The 19,939-nt window shown below is 37.4% G+C and overlaps 1 protein-coding gene across 3 annotated transcripts in view; it reads left to right on the top strand.

Annotated features, from left to right (window-relative positions):
- Positions 1 to 14,839, top strand: part of LOC123322031 (nonsense-mediated mRNA decay protein 2) — a 39,398-nt gene extending 24,559 nt beyond the window's left edge. For 2 of the 3 annotated variants that reach the window (XM_044909851.1, XM_044909853.1), the window contains exons 3-4: positions 3,714 to 3,983; positions 13,295 to 14,734. In XM_044909851.1, the coding sequence (XP_044765786.1) occupies positions 3,714 to 3,983; positions 13,295 to 14,574 (1,550 nt within the window). In that variant the 3' untranslated portion in view covers positions 14,575 to 14,734. Of the gene's footprint in view, positions 1 to 3,713; positions 3,984 to 13,294; positions 14,735 to 14,821 lie in introns of those variants that run through there. The other variant, XM_044909852.1, reaches the window with a different exon arrangement.
- The last annotated feature ends 5,100 nt before the right edge of the window (positions 14,840 to 19,939 follow it).

Here is a 19,939-nt window from a genome sequence, read left to right as displayed (position 1 = left end):
TAACATACACGATTTTATGAAATAGCTCATATCGATACCAATTGACAGAAGACACTTAGGAACAAGTGTAAAAAATAGAATAATACTTCAAAACCTCACCAATAAAATTCGTCTAAATTATTCACGAATTTTTTCACAATGGGCATCACAATCTTCTTGTTCGAACTTTTCAAAAATCGTCGTAAAAATGAAATTAAATGCGGAGACATCATAGCACTTTTTCAACATAACTAACATAAGCACTTTCAAGAAACTGCCTCGATTTTCTACATTTTTTTTTCAACCTAAATTGCACGATACAACAATTATGATTCTCTCAAAAGTGACCTAATGCATCTAATCCGATGAACTTGGTACTGCACCATTCATTTTCTAACCATATGTTTATGTTTTGTTTCGTTTTTGCGATTTTGCGATGCCGGAGTCACCTTCTACAGCCTCGTACTTGAAATTCAATGAAATTTTGTCGAACTTCTAGGGGTTGTATCTCAGCCATCTTGGATATTTTATATAGACAATTTTTGGTTGAACGATTTATTTTGATGAGTTCTACCTTCTGTCGAAAAAAAGCCTCACCTTTGAAAACACTCTGTATATCAATTTTAGGGGGTTTCTAAAGTTTTTAATTTATCGAAGTATCCTGTACAACAGTCAGAGAGTAATGAATGAAAAGCCTGAGCTTCAGAACAAAAAGAAAGAAAATGCCGTTTCATCTAAACCGGGAAATAGTTGGCCTGTAAGCATTAAGGGCAGTTTTATGTTCTCGTTTTGTTTTTACAATATATCGATACAGACGGTGCTCGGAGATCCATAGCAGGTGCTTTCTCAAAAACTTTTATATTGCCGTTTTACGACATGTGTCCGAAAGAAACGGATTTCATCTGTGATATCCACATTCGTTTCATTGCAACAGATAAAAATTAATGTTCACTGTACTCTCTGTATTGAGAGAGTATGAAATTATTGCCGCTTGATCACCGTAAATATTTTCATGACATCGTGGGTTGGATTGTCGAGTTTATTTCACTTCCTCCCCATTTATTCTCGCGGTCTGCCGAGGATTTTCCTGGGAATATAATATGACACAATGTTGGGGATTCTAGATTAGAAGTGGCCTTTACGCCTCAAAGGGAACCTTTCTGCAGCAAGAAATTTTGATCCTTTACTCTTGACCATACTGCTACTGATACTCCAGGACTTGTTTATCGAAGCGTATTTATTTTTATATTTCTAGAGTACTTGCGTTTTGTTGAATCAAGGGATAAGAAATATCCCATGAGAGGAAAGTTGAGGGAAATCAGTTAAACAAAGAAAGAATCCTTGAACAATTACCACCGTTTGAACTTTCTAAGCAGCGTCCAATTGAAATTAAAGCGATTTGCCTACGCTCAGTTACAGTTTGTTCTCTTCATTTCGCGCCTGGTTTTGTTCATACATCTTTGTTCCACTCATTGATTTTCAATTTCTCGACCTTCTCCTTGCTATTTCATTTGGGCTATGTCAGTCCACTCGAAGACTCCTGTTCTTTAAATGCTCAACGAATGGTAGGATTTTGATCAGATACCAGAGCATGTTTAGATAATATTTTGTTTTTCCCAGAGAAGAATGAAGAGTTTCATGGAAAACAAATTTTCAATTGGAAATATAAGAAATTCTAGTTGTGAGTCAGAACTGTGACTAGCACAGGAAAAAAATGCTTTGAGCACTCAACACTGATAAAAAGTGTTCCCCAGAACTTAGCACCGAACTTTGGTGATTACTGAGCACTTTGTGGAAGTATTTCGATTTTGCGAGCACTAAGAGGACTGAGAATGGATGGATAAGAAACGGAGTAAAGCAAAACAAACTTGTTGGAAACTAAATACACTGCGCAAAAAAATTAACGCACATTATGGAAATCTCAAATTTATTCTACAACTGAAGGTGTTCTCAATAATATAATATAATTATTTTTATCAGAATTATGCATGCATATGTTATCCACTTTCAACGGTTTTCTTCAATACAGATGTTTTTTCCCAGCAGGAATAAAAAGAGATAATATTATCAGATTTTGAATGTATTGGCTCCATTCTAATATCAGTTGTTCTCGATCAATTCTAGTGATCAATAGTTTTTCTTTCGTTTGATTTTCTACACTCGATCGCTATGCAACGCGTAACACGCAATTTGACCCAAGAGGAATGTGCCCAAGCGGTAGTTTTGCGAGAAGAAGGGTGGACATACACAAGTATTGCAGAAAGGTTTGGAGTTGCCCATACAAGTGTGTCCAGAATGTTGCAGCGATTCAGGGAGACAGGTATGAATGTCCGAAGACCAGGACAGGGTAGACCACTGGTTACAACTGCCATTCAAGAACGTTACTTGAGAGTTTCTTCGTTGAGACAACGGTTTGCAAACGCTCGCCTCCTTCAAATTCAGCTTGAGCAAACTCATGAGGTGCAAATTAGCACTCAGACAATAAGAAATCGCCTCAGAGAATATGATTGAAGGCCTCGTGTCGCGGTAAGAGGCCCAGCTCTTACCCCAGCCCATCGAAGGGCGCGTTTGGATTTTGCGAGAGAGCATATCCATTGGGAAGAGGCCGATTGGGAAAGAGTTCTCTTCACAGATGAGTCTAGATTCTGCCTCTACCATTGTGATCGACGTTCCCTTGTATACCGACGTCCACATGAAAGATATGCTCAGTGCAATTTCCTGAATACTACTGGTTTCGGGGGAGGATCGATTATGGTATGGGGTGGAATATCTTTGACTGCTCGCAAAGACCTAGTGGTCGTTGATAATGGAGCTATGAATGCTAATAAGTATATAAGGAACATTCTTGAAGAGCATGCAGTGCCATATGCCCCATACATTGGTGGACTTGGGAATCCAACTCGGAGAAATCTGGGAAGGATTAGATCAGAACATTTTAAGATCACTCATTTTGAGTATGAACCGTCGTTGCCGAGCTGTAATTAACGCAAGGGGTGGAAATACCAAGTATTAAAATACTTATAAGCATTTCATTATTTTGAAAATTGTTCATTTCTCTTCTTTCACATAAGATTCGGTGAAATCCTGAATTTTTCTTCCATTTAATGTGCCTTGTTTCTTTCAAAACCTTCCCGAGAGAACATAAAAAATAAGTTATAAAGTCAATGTAGAGTCAACTTTCATTAAAATTGAGATTTTCAGAATGTGCGTTAATTTTTTTGCGCAGTATAATTCGAAATATCTTTAATTTGGTCTTGTATGGATTTTTATCAACGATTTTTTCATTGAAGTGATGAAAGTGTTGAAACGTATTCGAATATTCACTTTTTCATGTTTTTTGTGATGAATGACATAAACTTCAAGAGTGATTAATGTGCTTTCGAAAAGAAGTGCGTTCTACCCTTTTGATGATTGATATATTTTCCTGTTCTAGGAATTTTCTAAAATAGATTTCCCTTTTCAACATGTTTTTGCTCTCGTAGGGAAACTACGGGATTTTTTGAAAATTCCACATCTAATCTACAACCTACAACATGAATGATCACATAGTTTTTTCATATTGATTCTTGTAGTTTGGAAAAATTCGTAATAATTCATTTTGGATGATTTTTTCCTGAATATCGCCTTGAAATGTCACTCGATCTGAATTAAAATGTCCGGAAATTTTCCACTCTGCTAACTATGTGCTATCCAACACTATAAATTACCCTTAAGTAACCAAGCTTATATTTCAGATAAAAGAGGCTATCATAACAGGAAAACTGATGTCAAAAAGCATGCCGGGCGTAAATCTATTGACAAAAGGAGACAAGGATCCAGCGGCACAAACTCGAATAGGTATTGCAGCTGTAACTTGAAGCTGTGCAATTGTTGTAGAGAATTCAATTTACCCGTCGTATCCTTGCAAGGACCTGGATGTGCTTCCTTACAGTATCTTAAGGGTGACCGTCTGGCCATTTCAATGAGCTTTGGCGAGAGGATACTGACGAATACGACAATATCAAGTAAGTGAAAACTCCTCAGTACATTCTTCTCTGAAAAATAATGGCTTATTTCGGTGGAAGTCGTTGGGAATGTCTCGAATTGAATGGAATTCAGTTTGGGAACCTTTTTAATGGTTCACGCGAAATATGTTGCTCGAATCCTTCGGCGAATAACGAATAAAATTATTTCATTCACGACCACTGAAAAAGTCTTGTTAATTTACATTCGAGATTTTTCGAACCATGAATATTTTGGAATATTATTCTTCTATTTAACAATCTTGAAATCGTGGCATTTTCTTTTGAAGGACGTAGTTAAAAGTTCGGTCGATTTATACCAATTGAATTTAGGATTAATCTCGAGAAGAGATAATTTAAAATTGCATTGAACAACTCGTTTTTGAACGGTTGTTCTCTCTCTCTTTGGAAAGTACCCTGGTGGAACTACGACAAAAAGCCCACGCACTGTACAATAAGCGCTCTTTCAGTAGGTCACTGAAAGAAGAAACAACCAAAAAGAGCTACGACAGAGGCGGATCAAAGGCATTGACAGCCCTTAGACACCACAAAGCTCCCTTGAAAAACCACAATAATGAGTTGGGTTAGCTGAAAGTTGGATGGAGAGATGACTAGCAGACGATGAGACATTTCCAGCAATGCTAGGAACTCGTTTCCAAGGTTCCCATATCTCTTATGGCAGCAAACCAGATCTGGATTTCTCGGCACCCAGACGAAGGCTAGAAAGATATCTGTCAAACTCTTCACAGATTCAATGGGCTATCGAATCCTTTGAACCTTACAAATCGCCAGCTGAAGATAGCATCTATACTGTGTGGCTTCAAAGGGCCTTTTCAAGGAAATTCCTGAATGCTGATGAGTCGTGTAGATAGTGACCTTCACACCCAAGGCTGGCAAACGCCAGGGGATATGTTCATAATACTTTCACCCTATAAGTCTCTCCCATTTTCTTATTAAAGCGATACAGAAGATAATTTATCAAGAAACCAGACCTGTCGAAAACCCCTCTGCTCAAATATCATTTTGCGAACTCAGCAAGTAAGTTCTGCTCTTAACAACCTTTCCAGGAAACTGAAAAGTGCCATATAAGACAGAGAAATAGCAGCACTATGGGCATTAACAGATATTGATGGTGGGTTCTAGAATATGCCGCGACTGTCCACAGTTTTAAAATTCCGAAGGAAATGTTTGGAGATTCCGTCAGAGTGTTTCTCTTATGGTTTCCTCCTTCTCCAAAAACTTTTTCTTATAGGTGCATTTTCCTATAATACAGAAAAGTCCTGGCCAGTAAGTTTTGTCTTCTTTCTCTAGTAAATGTGATGATTCCTTCGATGACCGAGTGACTGGAAAGCCAGACTAGAAAGACCTAGAAGAATATAAATTTTCTTCAGCTTTGTGCCGGTGACATAAATTCAATGCTTTGATAGCAGCTTGACTATCAGATTAGATCGCTATGTCACAACCCTAATAGTTTCTTCCAGGTTTATGTGTACACATCCTTCGATTGCGAGTATTTCTGCATGAAACCTACTCGAGCAGGAGCCTTAAGACAGTGCACGATTGGTGCTTGCCCCAAATATTCAAGCGCCAGCTCCTGTCTTCGTATTTGTACCATCTTTGTTCCATTTTATGGTATTTGCTTTGAGATTTTGTTTAAGTCAATGGGCTAACGACGAAATAGTTTTCTCTGCAGGGTCAAAGATATTTTACATTGATATCTGACAAGAGCATTGGACCAGAGCCACGTATGGTTTTCATCCTTCAATATAGGAAATAGGAATTGTATTCTTGTTTTATGGAGAATGGTCAAAGATAGGCCAAGTTATTCTTCTCCAACTCGAAGAGCTAGACCGAAAAGGTTCTCTCACCCAGTAAATTAGAACTGAAGAAAAAGACAGGGCTCATCACGGTAAACTATCCGGTAAATTATCACCTTCGGACCTTCCGCACCTGTCAAGAAGCCGATGAGACAGCTGAACGCCTGCTTAGAGATTTTGTATATAGTAAAAGGCTAAGAGACCATGGCTCTTGTGATTAATGTAACACCCAGGAAGGTAGTGAGGTCTATTGATACTTTGCTGCCTGAGTGGTAAACCGCGCAGACTTCATCAATAGATCTTTGGGTTTGCATGACTTTACCGGTCTTTCTATAATACCTATTTTTTTTGAAAGTCAATCTTTTCTTAATATAGAGCCCAGGCAGGGTTTGTTAATGGTATGTAGTCTTGTAGGGAGATGTTGAGGATGGGCGTACCTCAAGGCTCAATTTTGAGGCCTTTCCTCTTCTTGATTTTTGTCAATAACTTCATCAACTTTTTGGTTTTATGCTTGTGGATGCCTTGAAATGGTTTGGTGGAATGCTTGTGGATGCCTTGAAATGGTTTGGTGGAAATGGTCTCTCACTGAACATGGATAAAATGGAGAAAATGGTTTCCTCTATGAAAATATTGGAGAGCAGCAAGTGGAGTTTTTGCGTGTTTGGTTTGATACCAGAGTGGTTTGCTCTTGCTTTTGTTTTGGGTTGATTATCGTCATCTGTGTCGAGAGATTACATGGCAGAACACTAGAGGCCAAAACTCAACCATAGACTATATAATATCGAACAGGGCCATACATCCAACCCAAATATTGGACACAAAAAGCCTGACATCAGCTAATATAGGATCCGATCACTTTTTGGTCATTTGTAAGCTGAGGATTACCATTCAGAAGAAGAAGGTACCAGATTCAACAAAAAAGGAGAAAATAAACATAGAGTCCATCAGAGACCCAACAAATAAGGCACTATACCAAGCCCGACTATCTCAAAAAATAGAATCAAACACCATCACGGAACAGGACGACACAGAGAGGTGCTGGGAAAAGATAAAAACAAACATTACCGACGCAGCTTTTGAGGCTCTGGGTGTGAGAAAGGTTGGAGCTAATAAAAATTATAAAAACAAGCAATGGTATACACCAGAAGTAAAAGCTCTGGCTAGAGAAAAACGCGAAGCATACTTGAGATATAGAAACAACCAAATACCAGAAGAAAAATATCATTACATTCAAACAAGAAACTGGGTTAACGCAGAAATCAGAAACATAAAACGTAACTACTGGGAAAAGTTTACCTGCGATATGGAGCATGACTTGTATGGAGCTCAAAGGAAGGTGTGGGGAATGTTGAAGAGAAGGAAACTGGACATCGTGGAATATGCACAGACACAACAAATTGATGAGTCCCGCTGGAAAACCTATTTTGAACAACTGTACACAGATAACCCCGAAGAGAAAGATAAGAAACACAGTGAAGAAGGAAGTGGAGAAAACGAAGAATGTCCCGTAATAACCGAAGAAATGACTACAGAAATGGCAAAAAAGATTAAGAACAGAAAATCGCCAGGGCTAGATAATATACCGAATGAGCTGTTGAAATACGGAGGTCAAAAATTGATCGTGGAACTTACAAAACTCTTCAACAAGATATTAACATCCAAAAAAGTCCCTAAAGAATGGAAAAAGAGCATAACCATTCCTATATTCAAAAAAGGGGACAAGAAATCACCAGAAAACTATAGAGGCATAACCCTACTAAGCTCAGTAATGAAACTTTTCACAAAGATCATAGAAGCAATAATAAGCGAGCATGTGAACATATCAGAGGAACAGCAAGGGTTCAGGAAAAATCGGTCGACTATAGATGCTATTTTCATAGTTAGGCAAGTAGTGGAAAAGGCTATAGAATACGGAAAGCCCGCATACATGTGCTTTATAGATCTCACCAAAGCGTTCGATAGGGTAAGATTAAGTGACGTAGTGGATATCCTTGGAAAGAAACAGGTGCCGAAAACAATAATAGATATCATAAGACAACTTAATCACAATACATCTACCCACATTTTAGTTAATCAAAACCTAACAAAGGAAATAAAAACGCCAACAGGAATTCGACAAGGAGATTCTTTGAGCCCCCAGCTTTTTAATCAAATAATGGACGAAATAATAAATCAAGTTAAAAGTACAAAAGGAGGATATGCGCTTACAACGGGCATAATCAAGATTATCTGTTTTGCCGATGACGCCCTGATTATAGCAGAGAACGAAGACGATTTGCAACGGCTCCTGAACGCATTCTATGTAAAAGCTAAGAACCTCAACATGCAAATATCCATCACAAAAACCAAAACCCTCGTCGTTTCCAAAGAACCAGTGAGATGCAAACTTTCTCTGGAAAATAAAATCATTGAACAAGTTATGTCATTCGACTACCTACAAATTACTTCAAGCCAAAATAGAACAAATGAAGTGAATGGACAAGCGACTAAAGCCAGCCGAATATCAGGTGCACTACGGGACATCATCTGGAATAATACGTTTATGAATAAAAAGGCTAAAGTAAGGATATACAAAACTTGTGTTAGACCGGTATTAACATACGCTATAGAAACAAGAGCTGACAACAAAAAAACTAAAAATATCATTCGAACAACTGAAATGAAAATACTAAGAAACATCTCAGGCTACACACTAAGAGATAGGAAAAGAAACACTGACATAAGGCACGAATGTCAAGTAGAAGACATTGTCAGGTGGGGACGTAAGCGTAGAAGAGCTTGGAATGATCACGTGGACAGGATGACTACGGGAAGACTAGCAAAAATCGCTAGGGATGGTACACCACGGACACGACGCCCCTTAGGAAGACCCCCAAAGAGATGGATGGATTCGTGGTCATCAATGTCTCAAGAGAACTGAGAGTTGGAAAACACAGGCCTAAGGCCTATGATATGTGGAAGAAGAAGAAGAAGAAGTGTCGAGAGGAGTACTAGGAACAGCTTATTTTGCGTTCTGTTAAACCCACCTGAGATATGGCCTGCTTTGTTTAGGAGGTTGCAGTGGATTCGAGAATGGGTTCAGGCTGCAGAGGAGAGCTGTTTGAGTTGTTGGCAATCTAGTCAGTCTATAAGTCTATAGGGAATGCTGCAGGGGCTCTTTCAGGGAGCTGGGTACCTATTCTTACTCTACCAGCTCTGTTCTTTTATGAATTGTTGGTTTATGCTCCTGAAAGATTGGTTTCTTTGAAGATGAACTGTAACATCCATGAACACTTCAGGTTTGAAATATAACTTTCTTCTTTTTTCTATCGATCTGAATTCATTTTCATTTAATTTTTTCCTCTGTAACTACATGTTGCACTTCACGTAGTACTTCAATTCAGTGCTTACAGATACATTTGTCGATATTTCCCTTCAAAAAATGAATGCGTTAATATGCTGGTGTCATTAAACTGATGCTCGAAACTGGATTTGAAGAACCTCATAAAGAGAGATTTCAGAAACGGAATTCATTCTGCGGTCGACTGGGTATGAAGTGCTGACATTGTAGGAAGTGAAGATTTAATGATGGACTTAATTCCGGGAATCGCTCCATTTTACAGCTGCAATAATGAAGATTTGAAAAAGAACTGGTTCGAGATTAATTGTGATTCTTTTTGGCGGAAATAATGTAGTGAACAATTTCGCAGATCAACCTCGCGTATAATCCAGAAAACGAAGTTGATTCCGACGGAATTAGTCCTGATTTCCGAAGAGAGCAGTGTGCGCCAGCCCTCAAGGAAACTCTATTGGAAGTTTACAAGAAAATCGATCCCCTTTAGTCGTTCGAACTACTTGAAAGGTGAACGAGCCCAGGCCAGGATTGAGTGGCGGAGGGAATATGGCCTGTGAAATATCCAGACGGGAATCGCATAAAGCACTCCGATTTTATTATTGTATTTTTGTCTGCGGTAAAAGTGTAATCGCAAACAATTGGGAACATTGGCACGTATTACAATGGTTGCAGCATTGAATTCAACGATCTGATTCTATCATTTTTATATCGTCCAATGTTTTGGCCGCGTTGAATTGAAACGAGTGGGCGTTATGGATGGAACCATTGAACAATGTCGAAGTATTTATTTGGGACTCGAGAATGAAAAAATTCGGGTCGATTCGGATTGGTTCCCATTTTTTCTATTTCAATTTCCTCATTTCTCTGGAATGTAAAACAAGCCATTTCGATAACAAAGCTTCAAAATCGGACACTAGAAAAAATATGGATAAAAATATTATAACTTCGAAAGATGTGTCACAATGTAGATGAAATAGAGAAAATTTTTTTGTTATTGAATTATAATTTTGTATTGGGTTGAGACTTCGGAATAAAAATCATCATAACATATTTTACGTTTTCACAGTAACCCAAAACCATGAAATTAGGATTGCCAAGGTTTATACGATTTTTCATGAGAAGTATTTTTGCTGTTACATTTTTGTGACTTTTTTCATTCAGAAATATTTCAATTTGATAATTAAGAAATCTTTAGTTTGCAATGAAATAAAAATTTAACGAAAGCTCGAGTTCAAATTACACATCTTGAAATATGAAAAGTGGTTCAGGGTCGAAATAAAGATAAAAATATTTTCTTGTAATGAATAAACAGTACTATTTTGAAATCTACTCGACATATTCGATTCAGTAAGACTTCTTGGAGATATCGATAGAAATTTAATCTGGGGGGACTCTGCATCTTCTGGAATTCTATAGGGTTTTTACTCCGAGTCTCTGAAACGAAATCCAATAAAAAATTGAAATAATCGATTTGCTCCTGCGTAAATTCTTGCACCAATTGATCAGGTGCAAATCAGATGGAAAAAATTGTTGCCTGACAATGAACGAAAAATGGAACTTTATGGTGAAACTTCGTAACGTTTCGGAGTCTATATCACACTCCTTCATCAGATGAATTCTTCAAAATCTTCAGAATTGTATTTCGTCAATTTACATTTTTTGTTCTTTGTCTGGCAACACTTTTATATCGGATTTGCTCCTGATAAATTTGTGCAAGTATTTACCCAAGAGCAAATCGATTATTTAAATTTTCAAAGACTGGGAGTGAAAACCCTAAAGAATTTCAGAGGACTGAGACTTTTTTGTTCATCAGATATTGGATGAGATATTTGAACGAAAATTTAAAAAGCCATAAAATAATCTATATCGAGGTAAAAAAAAATGGATAGTTCTCAATGAAAGGATATATGACCTTCACCCATCATTAACTGCTTGGCTTCTTCTCCCCATATTTTCCACTAAGTTACTGAGAAAATCCTGCCCAATTTGTTGACAAAGTTATTGTAAAAGATCTTTCAGCTGTTGAAGCCTTTCCGGCTGTGGTATGTAGGCATTTTAAGGGCTCTTTGTAATTAGTCCCATAAGTGTTCGATAGGACTTAGGACAGAGAATCTTGGGGTATTGCTGGAATATGTGGAATATCCTGGTTGTTTCTAGCAGAAATTACCTGGATGGATCTATGTGGTACTGCATTTTAATCGAAAAACGAAAATTTGCCAATAGCTTCGTGAAATTGTGGGATTCTCTGTTGATAACTTCATTAACTTCCAGTGGCATTTTGAAGACGTGAACTTACCATTTGACAAGTGCTGAAGGGCTATTTCCTCACCGAAAGATATAAAAACAGTCTTATACAGCTACTGACACGGTAGTACGTGGTCTATCGCTTCTAGCTCTTTAACGAGCAGTTCCACTTTTACTTGTGTTAGACCAGCCTGCAGCATCCCAAGGGTTCTGCTGGCATCGTCCTCGAATGAAACTCGTCTTAACATAACGAAAATTCGATTTTCACTTGAGTGGAACCGCTTGATCTAACCGAAAACAAAATAGAGACTGAACAGAAAAACATTTGAAGGTGCATTTTCGATACACATCGACAAAAAATGATCAAACTTGATAAAAACTTGCATCACGATTAAAACAGGAGGTATTTCTACAATAGATATATAATTACGTATTTGAAAAGAAAATATTGAGAAGATCCGGAAACTATGCATCAATATTCGTAACTTTCGACGTACATATGTGACATATGTCCATGTAGCAATGCAATTTGCGTAACAGGCGCATTCGCCATTCTGCAACATAATCCATCTAGTACACTGCTCAAGCTTAACAAGTGATAGGCATCATTGACTTTACATTTATTCCAGGGATATTAACCTCAAGGTAGTTATTTTGATCAGATATCATAGTATGTTTAGTTTATGCGTTCAAACGAAGAAAAAGCAAGTTTAGCAACAAATACCACAGGGTTTTTTAAGCCACCATCTGCAGCCTATAACAATTAAACAATTTCAGACGGCAAGAGCTTGATGGAGTATAAAATAATATTATTATAAACAACTTGAAGAACACATGTATAACAGATGTTCCAGATTACTTAAGGAAAACTACGAATAAAGAGAAATTTGTACGTGATCCCTATAAACTGTTGAGCAGTGTATATTATTTCTATAAATTCAGTTAGTGAGGGAAAAAGTCAATTAATCCATATCTCATACGATAGAGAAATTGATGAATTTCTTTGTCTTCATTCACCTAGGTTGAATTACACCTCCGTAGATACCAGCAAATCCATTCATTGAACGAAGATCTCAAGAAGATGAACGACTTGGCACAAGGCAATTTATTCAATACTTTGAAAACATACAAGTTTTCTCCGAAAAACAAAATTCAGCTGTCGCGAATTATCCCTTAAAAATATGCTCGAACAAATACTCAAAAAACAAAATATAAATCTTATGTAAACCTACAGGTATATTTTCCACGAAAATGTATGTACATTACATTACATTTTTTCTAGAATTTGTCGCATATGCTGCTTTGAGCAAAAAAATTGAACTCAAGCTGTATAACTCCAAAGATTTAGTAGGATCTATCTCAATGAGATTTAAGGATCTTTACATTTCAGGAGTTGCTGTCGACTTAAGCTAAATTTCCCACAATTTTCGAGATAACGATAATAAGGCTCACCTAGTAAACTAAATCGAAACAGATGCAGCCTGTGCTCGTTCAGCATGCTCCTCAGAAAACCAAAGATTTGTCCCATTATTTCCCGAACCGACCCATTCAATTCCATTCTCTGCCGAGGCTGGAGCATATCATAATAGCACTACACAGGATGACAAGTTTGTTTCGGCATTTGCTATTCCCGGGCAAGACCTTATGAATAATGAACATCTTAACGGAATTAATCTACATACATCTTTGAATCTATCGACGCCGCAGTACATGTGTTCATAGGATCCTTATAAGACGCCGAGAGTTAAAACATAGTTTCCGACTGTCCTGAATTATTAACCCACCAAACTAACCGTTATCAAATGACGCACTAACAAACGTTATAATCGCCTAATTGCATAACTGATGACCGGGACATGCATCATTCATTAGCACGCCAATTTCACACCTACCTCCACTCAATTTCATCAATTTTTCAGGTAGAAAACCGCAGCCAGTTTGCATGCCATTACCTGGGGGTATATCGAAGTTTTGCGGACGAATTTACAATATAGGACGGAAAGGGGACGATTTCCAGGCTTGTCTCGGATTGGAACTTCGATCATTGAACAACATCGAGGCCTCGCTCAGGGTGTCCTGCTTCAAATTCGGCCCCAAAGGACTCAGGGTCGAGCCATCGCAGCCTCTTCCAGTGGTGGAGGAAGAAGAGGACGATGACGATGACGACGACGACGAGGATGAGTTCGATTTTGACGGCGACGATGACGACGAGGACGAAGACGATTCCGAGAATGACGTGGAGGCCGCCGAATACGGTGGATTCAGCGTGTTCGACGACGATTTCATCGACCAATACTTCGAGTCCGAGAGCACGGGTAACAAGAAGAAGCAGCCGGTGAAGAAACAACCGCCTCAAATTACCAAAGCACCTTACAAGAAGACAACCAAAGCTCCTGTGACCAAAGTACAACGACGAAAACCTGTTAAGACTAAGGCTACCCCGAAACCAAAGCCTATTCGTGCTTCCGTTTTCACGAAAAGACCATCCAAGGTTCCAACCTCAGCATCTACCACTCCAATTCCCCTCAAAACGTCATCCACCATGATGACTTTCTCATCCACACCCAGTGAGATAACTGAAAAAACAAATGTGTTGGAAGACAATGCTGAACCAGTACCTGAACAAGTGACCAACTCCACTGAAGTTTCACTGATTAAAAACGAAATAAACACAGAGACACCTGATCAAATCATAGTACAAAACACCATGATAACAACAATGAAATCCTTTACTGAAGCAACAAACACTGACGCTGCAACAACTACCACACTTACACCTACAACAACCTCCAAACAAGATGATGACGATTCCATCGAATCCAGTGGTAGTGATGAGAATCCAATCGCTGAAGTAGTAGAAGACATGCTGGACGAGAGTGACGAAATAGTCGAGAAAAAGAACTCTACCCTTAAAGGCAGCATCAAAACTGCTGCCAACTCTTCAGCTGTTGCAGAGGAATCGGATGATGTTTCGGAAATTCTTGATGGGGTTGTTGATACCATAACGGGAGAAGATTCTGAAGAGGACAAAGCCGAAAATGATGACGACGAGGACGAGGATGACGACGATGATGATGATTCTTTGGAAGACGAAGATGAGGAGGATGAAGACAGAAGGCGAAGGAGGAGGAAATTGGAACTGAGAAAAATTGGAGGCAGACGAAGCAGGGATATGTGGTTGGATAGATTGCACTGGTGAAATGGAAGTACGAGTCCTCACAGATTAATGATATTAATTTATTGAATTATTTATTTATTTTATTTATTTTTATTTATTTTGCTTTATTTATTCACAATTGTAAATATATGTATCAGAACTTCCATATCGATTATTAATAAATTTGGAGTTGTTTTAATAATCGTATGTTGATCCATCAATAAAGCTCAGAATTGATTTCCTCTAGAAACATTCCATGTAGGATTCCAGAAGGAATGGAAGGTTTCAGATTGTAAATGATCGTTTGGTGCACAGGAATCGTTTTTGCCATTTGCATCCCTGAAGATGTAACAATATCTTGTATTTCCCCTAAATGTTCCATATCTGGATGGGCAAAACCACGGTTAGGGATAGACGTTAAGTTTCTCTCTGCAAATCGTTTCTAAGAACGTCAAGGGATATGGAGACGGGCATAATCCTGCTGAGAGCGAAGGCTCATCAAAGATTCAGATCATATTTTCTCCTTCCTGAATTCCTAACACCCTTCCATAATATTCACGATGGAATTAGTAGCCAATGGAAGCCTTCCTTCTTTAGATTATTCATCATCAAAGAGGACAATAATAAATTGGATTATTTCTGGAATCAGATAGATTACCTACACTAATAGATACAACAGAATAATTCTTGCAGATGATGATGACTCTGTTAAACATCAGCTCTCTGTTAACATTCTTTTCACTAGAAATGACTAATGAAGAGTTCATTATCAAGAATGTTTTCAAATATATGCTTGTTCTGAGCAGTTTATGGGGAAATTATACCTCAGACATCTTAGCCTATTTCCTCAATCGATATGCTCAATCAAGCATGTGTTTTTCGTCGATACTGTTCACAATGTTGCGATATAAGTAATAAAGAACAGAGGATAGCATTTTACGACAACAGCAATGTTGTTGAATGTAAGGAAATGATCGAATTCCTTGAACGGATAGGTCAGGTATATGGTCCATAAACTGTGTATTTTCATTTTTCAATACGATGGAGACAACGGACAGAGCAGTGGAAAAACTTCAAAATAAGGGTATCGGAATAGGTAAGAATAATTCAGGATTATACTATCATAGATGAGTTGTCGGTTACGCAAAGATTGACTTAGAAAATCACATAATCAATGAAATTTCTTTCAAATAGACAATCATCTGAAGATAAGTTCGTGCAGGGAGCAGTAAACTCAATCTGGTGATGACATTCGAGATCAATTCTTCATAAAATGAAGGATGCATAACATCCCTCAGCAAACGAATAATTTTTTTCTACTCCACTATGCTGGTATTTGAATTGTCAAAAATTGAAGAAGGTTCAATACCTTTCTTGGCGTACATCTAATAATATGTGTATTTAAAGGTGAGGCTTTTTTTAACAGAAGGTAGAACAGGTCAAAATGAAGCGTTCCACCAAAAATCACCTAAACAAAACTTTCAAAATGACAAAGTTGAAGAAAAAATTGAATATGATTACTGAAATAGATCCTAATACGATACTTGCTCTTTTGTTAGCTGAATTATCGCAAAGCAGTGGGAAAAAACTTATCTCCTGATTCGACCATGTGGTTTCGTTTAGGATATTGGCTCGTTCGATATTTACGTGGTGATGACAATGGAAACTTAGTATAGCCGAATTGTTTTCATTATTTTTTAGTAACTTACACGATTTTATTAAATGACTCATTTCGATACCAACTGACAGAATAGACTTATTTAGGACACAAGTGTGAAAAAAAGAATATTACTTCAAAATCTCACCAATAAAATTCGTCTTAATTTTTCACGAATTTTGTCACCCTGGGCATCACAATCTTCTTGATCGAACATTCCAACAATCGTCGTAAAAATTGGAAGAAATGGTGAAACATCATAGCACTTTTTCAACATAATTACCATAAGCACTTTCAAGAAACTCGATTTTCAACAATTTTTTTTCACCATAAATTGCACGACACAACAATTATTATTCTCCCAATTGACCTGTTGCCTTTAATCCGATGAACTGGGTACTGAACCATTCATTGTCCAGCTAAATGTTATGTTTTGTTTCGTTTTTGCGATGCCGGAGGCACCTTTCACAGTCCCGTACTTGAAATTCAATGAAATGTTGTCGAACTTTTAGGGGTTGTATCTCAGCCATCTTGGATATTTTATATGGACAATTTTTGGTGGAACGAATTATTTTGAGGAGTTTTTCCTCCTGTCAAAAAAAAGCCTCGCCTTTGCAAACACCCTGTATAAAAGGAAATGAAAAACTATATTATATAGGTAATTATGTATTGAGTTCGGTGTCTATATACGGTGGTAAGAAATGACAATAGTAAGCAAGACTTCTTTGATGCGACAACATAGTAGGGAAATAAACAAAATAAAGATTCTACCTCTGGAAACTGCAGGCTTTAGAAAAGTTCTTATTGCTAACCTAACCTAACCTAACCTAACCTAACCCAACCTAACCTAACCTAACCTAACCTGGTTGAAATGACAATAGTAAGCAAGACTGCTTTAAAGCGACAACATAGTAGGGACATAAACAAAATAAAGATTCTACCTCTGGAAACTGCAGGCTTTAAAAAAGTTCTTATTGCTACAAACAGCGTGTGAAATCAAAGTTTAATATTTGGGGCATCCCCTAGCTCTTCGTGATGCTTTTACTTCTATTCGGCATTGTGCCAATAATATTATCAATAAAAGTTTGAAAAATGTTTCGCCAAATGTCCTTCAAAGCATTGACGAGATGTTCTAATATCTGCGGTGGGTCAGGTCAGCGGTGTAATTGCTGTGCCATTGCAGACCAGACATGAAAAATCATCCGATCGATTCTGATTTCTACAACTGTTTTGAAATTTTCGAGAATATTCATATTTGACAGCAGAATACTAATTCACTTATATATCTGGAATATATCGAAACAGGTAAATTTTTTTTTTGAGTCTTGAGATTTGCCGTAGCCATTATCTTATCAGAGATGAGTCAGAATTTTATCATAGCACCTGTTTATTAGCAGACCGTTGGCAATGGACCAAGTGTCATCAACTGGGCTTTATTTTCTGGAAACTTAGCCCATATTGATGGTCATATGCATTTCGATCGTTTGAAAATTAAGGTTTTAGTTGGAAAACAACAAAGCGAATGAAATAAAATAAATCCAAACACCCTTTTTGGAATTGATTAGTTCCAGGGCAATAGTCTTTTCACAACCAGCCCTCGTATCATATCAATGTCAACCCCAATGCTCGGTCCAGTTCAATAAACTATCGTGGCACCCTCAATTCTGCTGGGTATCTGGAATTGTGCTGAAAGAGATTTCATAAATTTCTCGGGCCGTTCTTTGTGGAAACGGGGAGCTCTAGTAATTGAAATTAGGTCAGTGCATTGGGGTGGTTCCTTTGACGAACATTTTCTCTTACTTCTCCGCCGTTTAGGATAGCGGAGTGTGGCTATAAATAACACTGGTTTCCAACCAAAAATTCCTCTGAATCTAGAATAATATGACGAAAATTCCCGTGCACTTCTGTCGGGGTTCCGTATACAAAGGGGTAGAATAACTTTGTCCGTTGTTGATTTCCTGCTCAAGAAGAATTTTGTCTGCAGCAGAATAATAGGAGTTATGTTCAAAGCACGGAATAATTTCGAATTCCAGTAGCTCAACGTGTTTGAACTTGAACCGTGCGGATAACTTTCAAGAATGGTAATGATGATAAGCGCCAGTGGTGTAGCTTGTCAGGGGGCCCTTATTAGGTAGCCGAACACAAATGAAAAAAGAAAAATTTTCACGAGAACAAGGATTATTTATTTTCACGCAATTTTTCAACAGAAACATCGGAATCTTTGGGTAGGAAAAGTGATATTTTATAAGGCTGAATAATATTCTGCTACTGTATGAAAATATAAATTGAGATTGAACCCTTTTTATTATCAGGTCTCTTTTATATTTTTGCAACAAAGTGCTACAACTCTCATTTGTTCATTTATTTCGAAATTATTCTGTCGTGATCATGTTAGGTTGCCTAACTCGGGCGTAGAAAAACATAAACAGCTTTTCGTCTATCAATCATGCAAAGAATAGCTATTTCATCGTCAGGTGCTTTTTCTTAAGCCCTACCTGAACATCCTATTAGAGCTAAACTATTCAAATAAATACTTTTAAATTCACCTACATTTATAGAGTTATTTTTTGTTTTGTTTTTTTTGTTTACCACAAATTTCAATCATTAATATCCTGCAATATTTGAAGGACTTAACCCCCAATAAGGCTTTTTTTGGGGAATCAATTCCGAGAATAGTCTGTTTATTTTTTCTTGTTATTTTTTCCTTCAATAAAATAGATGAGGAATTTAATGGTTATTTGTGTTAAATTTTTTGTTGATCATAGGAATAATTTATAAGCATTATCATTACTATTATTATTCATTGCTGAAGACGAGAGTTCTTGTCTCTATTGGTAAGCAGAAAAAAAAAACTTTGTTAGGTGTCCTCCGATAAGAGGCTCTCAGATTTGAGATTCATTTTAATTCCTCCTTTCAGCTGTTGTCTTTATAAATAAATAAAAAATAAAAGCTGCTGATATGACCTCCGGAAAAATTGCATATGAAGTTATTGAATCTTATCAATAACTATTTGAAGAAAAGTTTGGCATAAGTCTGGTAGGATTTCCCAAAAGTTGTGGTAGAATTTAGTTTTCTTTGAGTTTTCCAACAAGCTTACTCATAGTGTATGTTTCCATTTGAAAAACGGAGGTTGGATGGGGTTGTGGATAAAGGGTTGAAAAAAACACATTTTATTTCCGGATAATGAGGATAATTAAAAATCAATTGACAGGTTTCAGCGCTTCCATCTTGAGTTATTGCTCGAAGAAATATTCGTTTCATTCCAGATTTATGCCCAACCCTGTGTATTCTTATGGATCTTACCTTCGAAGAGCTGTAGCTCCGTTGAGAAGCATTTTCCGAAAGAAAAAATGGAACTCGTCCAATATTTGTGATCTCACAATAGGATGTTGAATAGAGATAAAAAATGATAGTAATAATTATATGAATATTCCCAAGATCAGTGATCATCTTCATTTTATTGTATCGTTTTACATATCAAATATACGTGTTAGTATTTTAAGTAAAGAATGATGACTTGTTCATCCAGTGGGACTTGACGACTTAACGACTAATGAAAGCCAACGACTAGACTCCCCAAGGATATCTGCCTAGATCTTTCCAGGGAAAACATCCCTTTTTATACCTTGCGGTTACGGTTTACTTTCATGAAAACCTGATTCCTTCAGGTGAATTTTTTTGCTGTTGTTTTATTGTCGCTCAACTTAAACGCCGTGTATTTTTTTCAGAGTAATGCCTTTTCAAGTTATA

Source organism: Coccinella septempunctata, chromosome X, assembly GCF_907165205.1.
Source record: "Coccinella septempunctata chromosome X, icCocSept1.1, whole genome shotgun sequence".
Taxonomy (NCBI): Eukaryota; Metazoa; Arthropoda; class Insecta; order Coleoptera; family Coccinellidae; genus Coccinella; species Coccinella septempunctata.
Note: the sequence above shows the minus strand (reverse complement) of the source record. Positions and strands in the feature narration are given on the sequence as shown.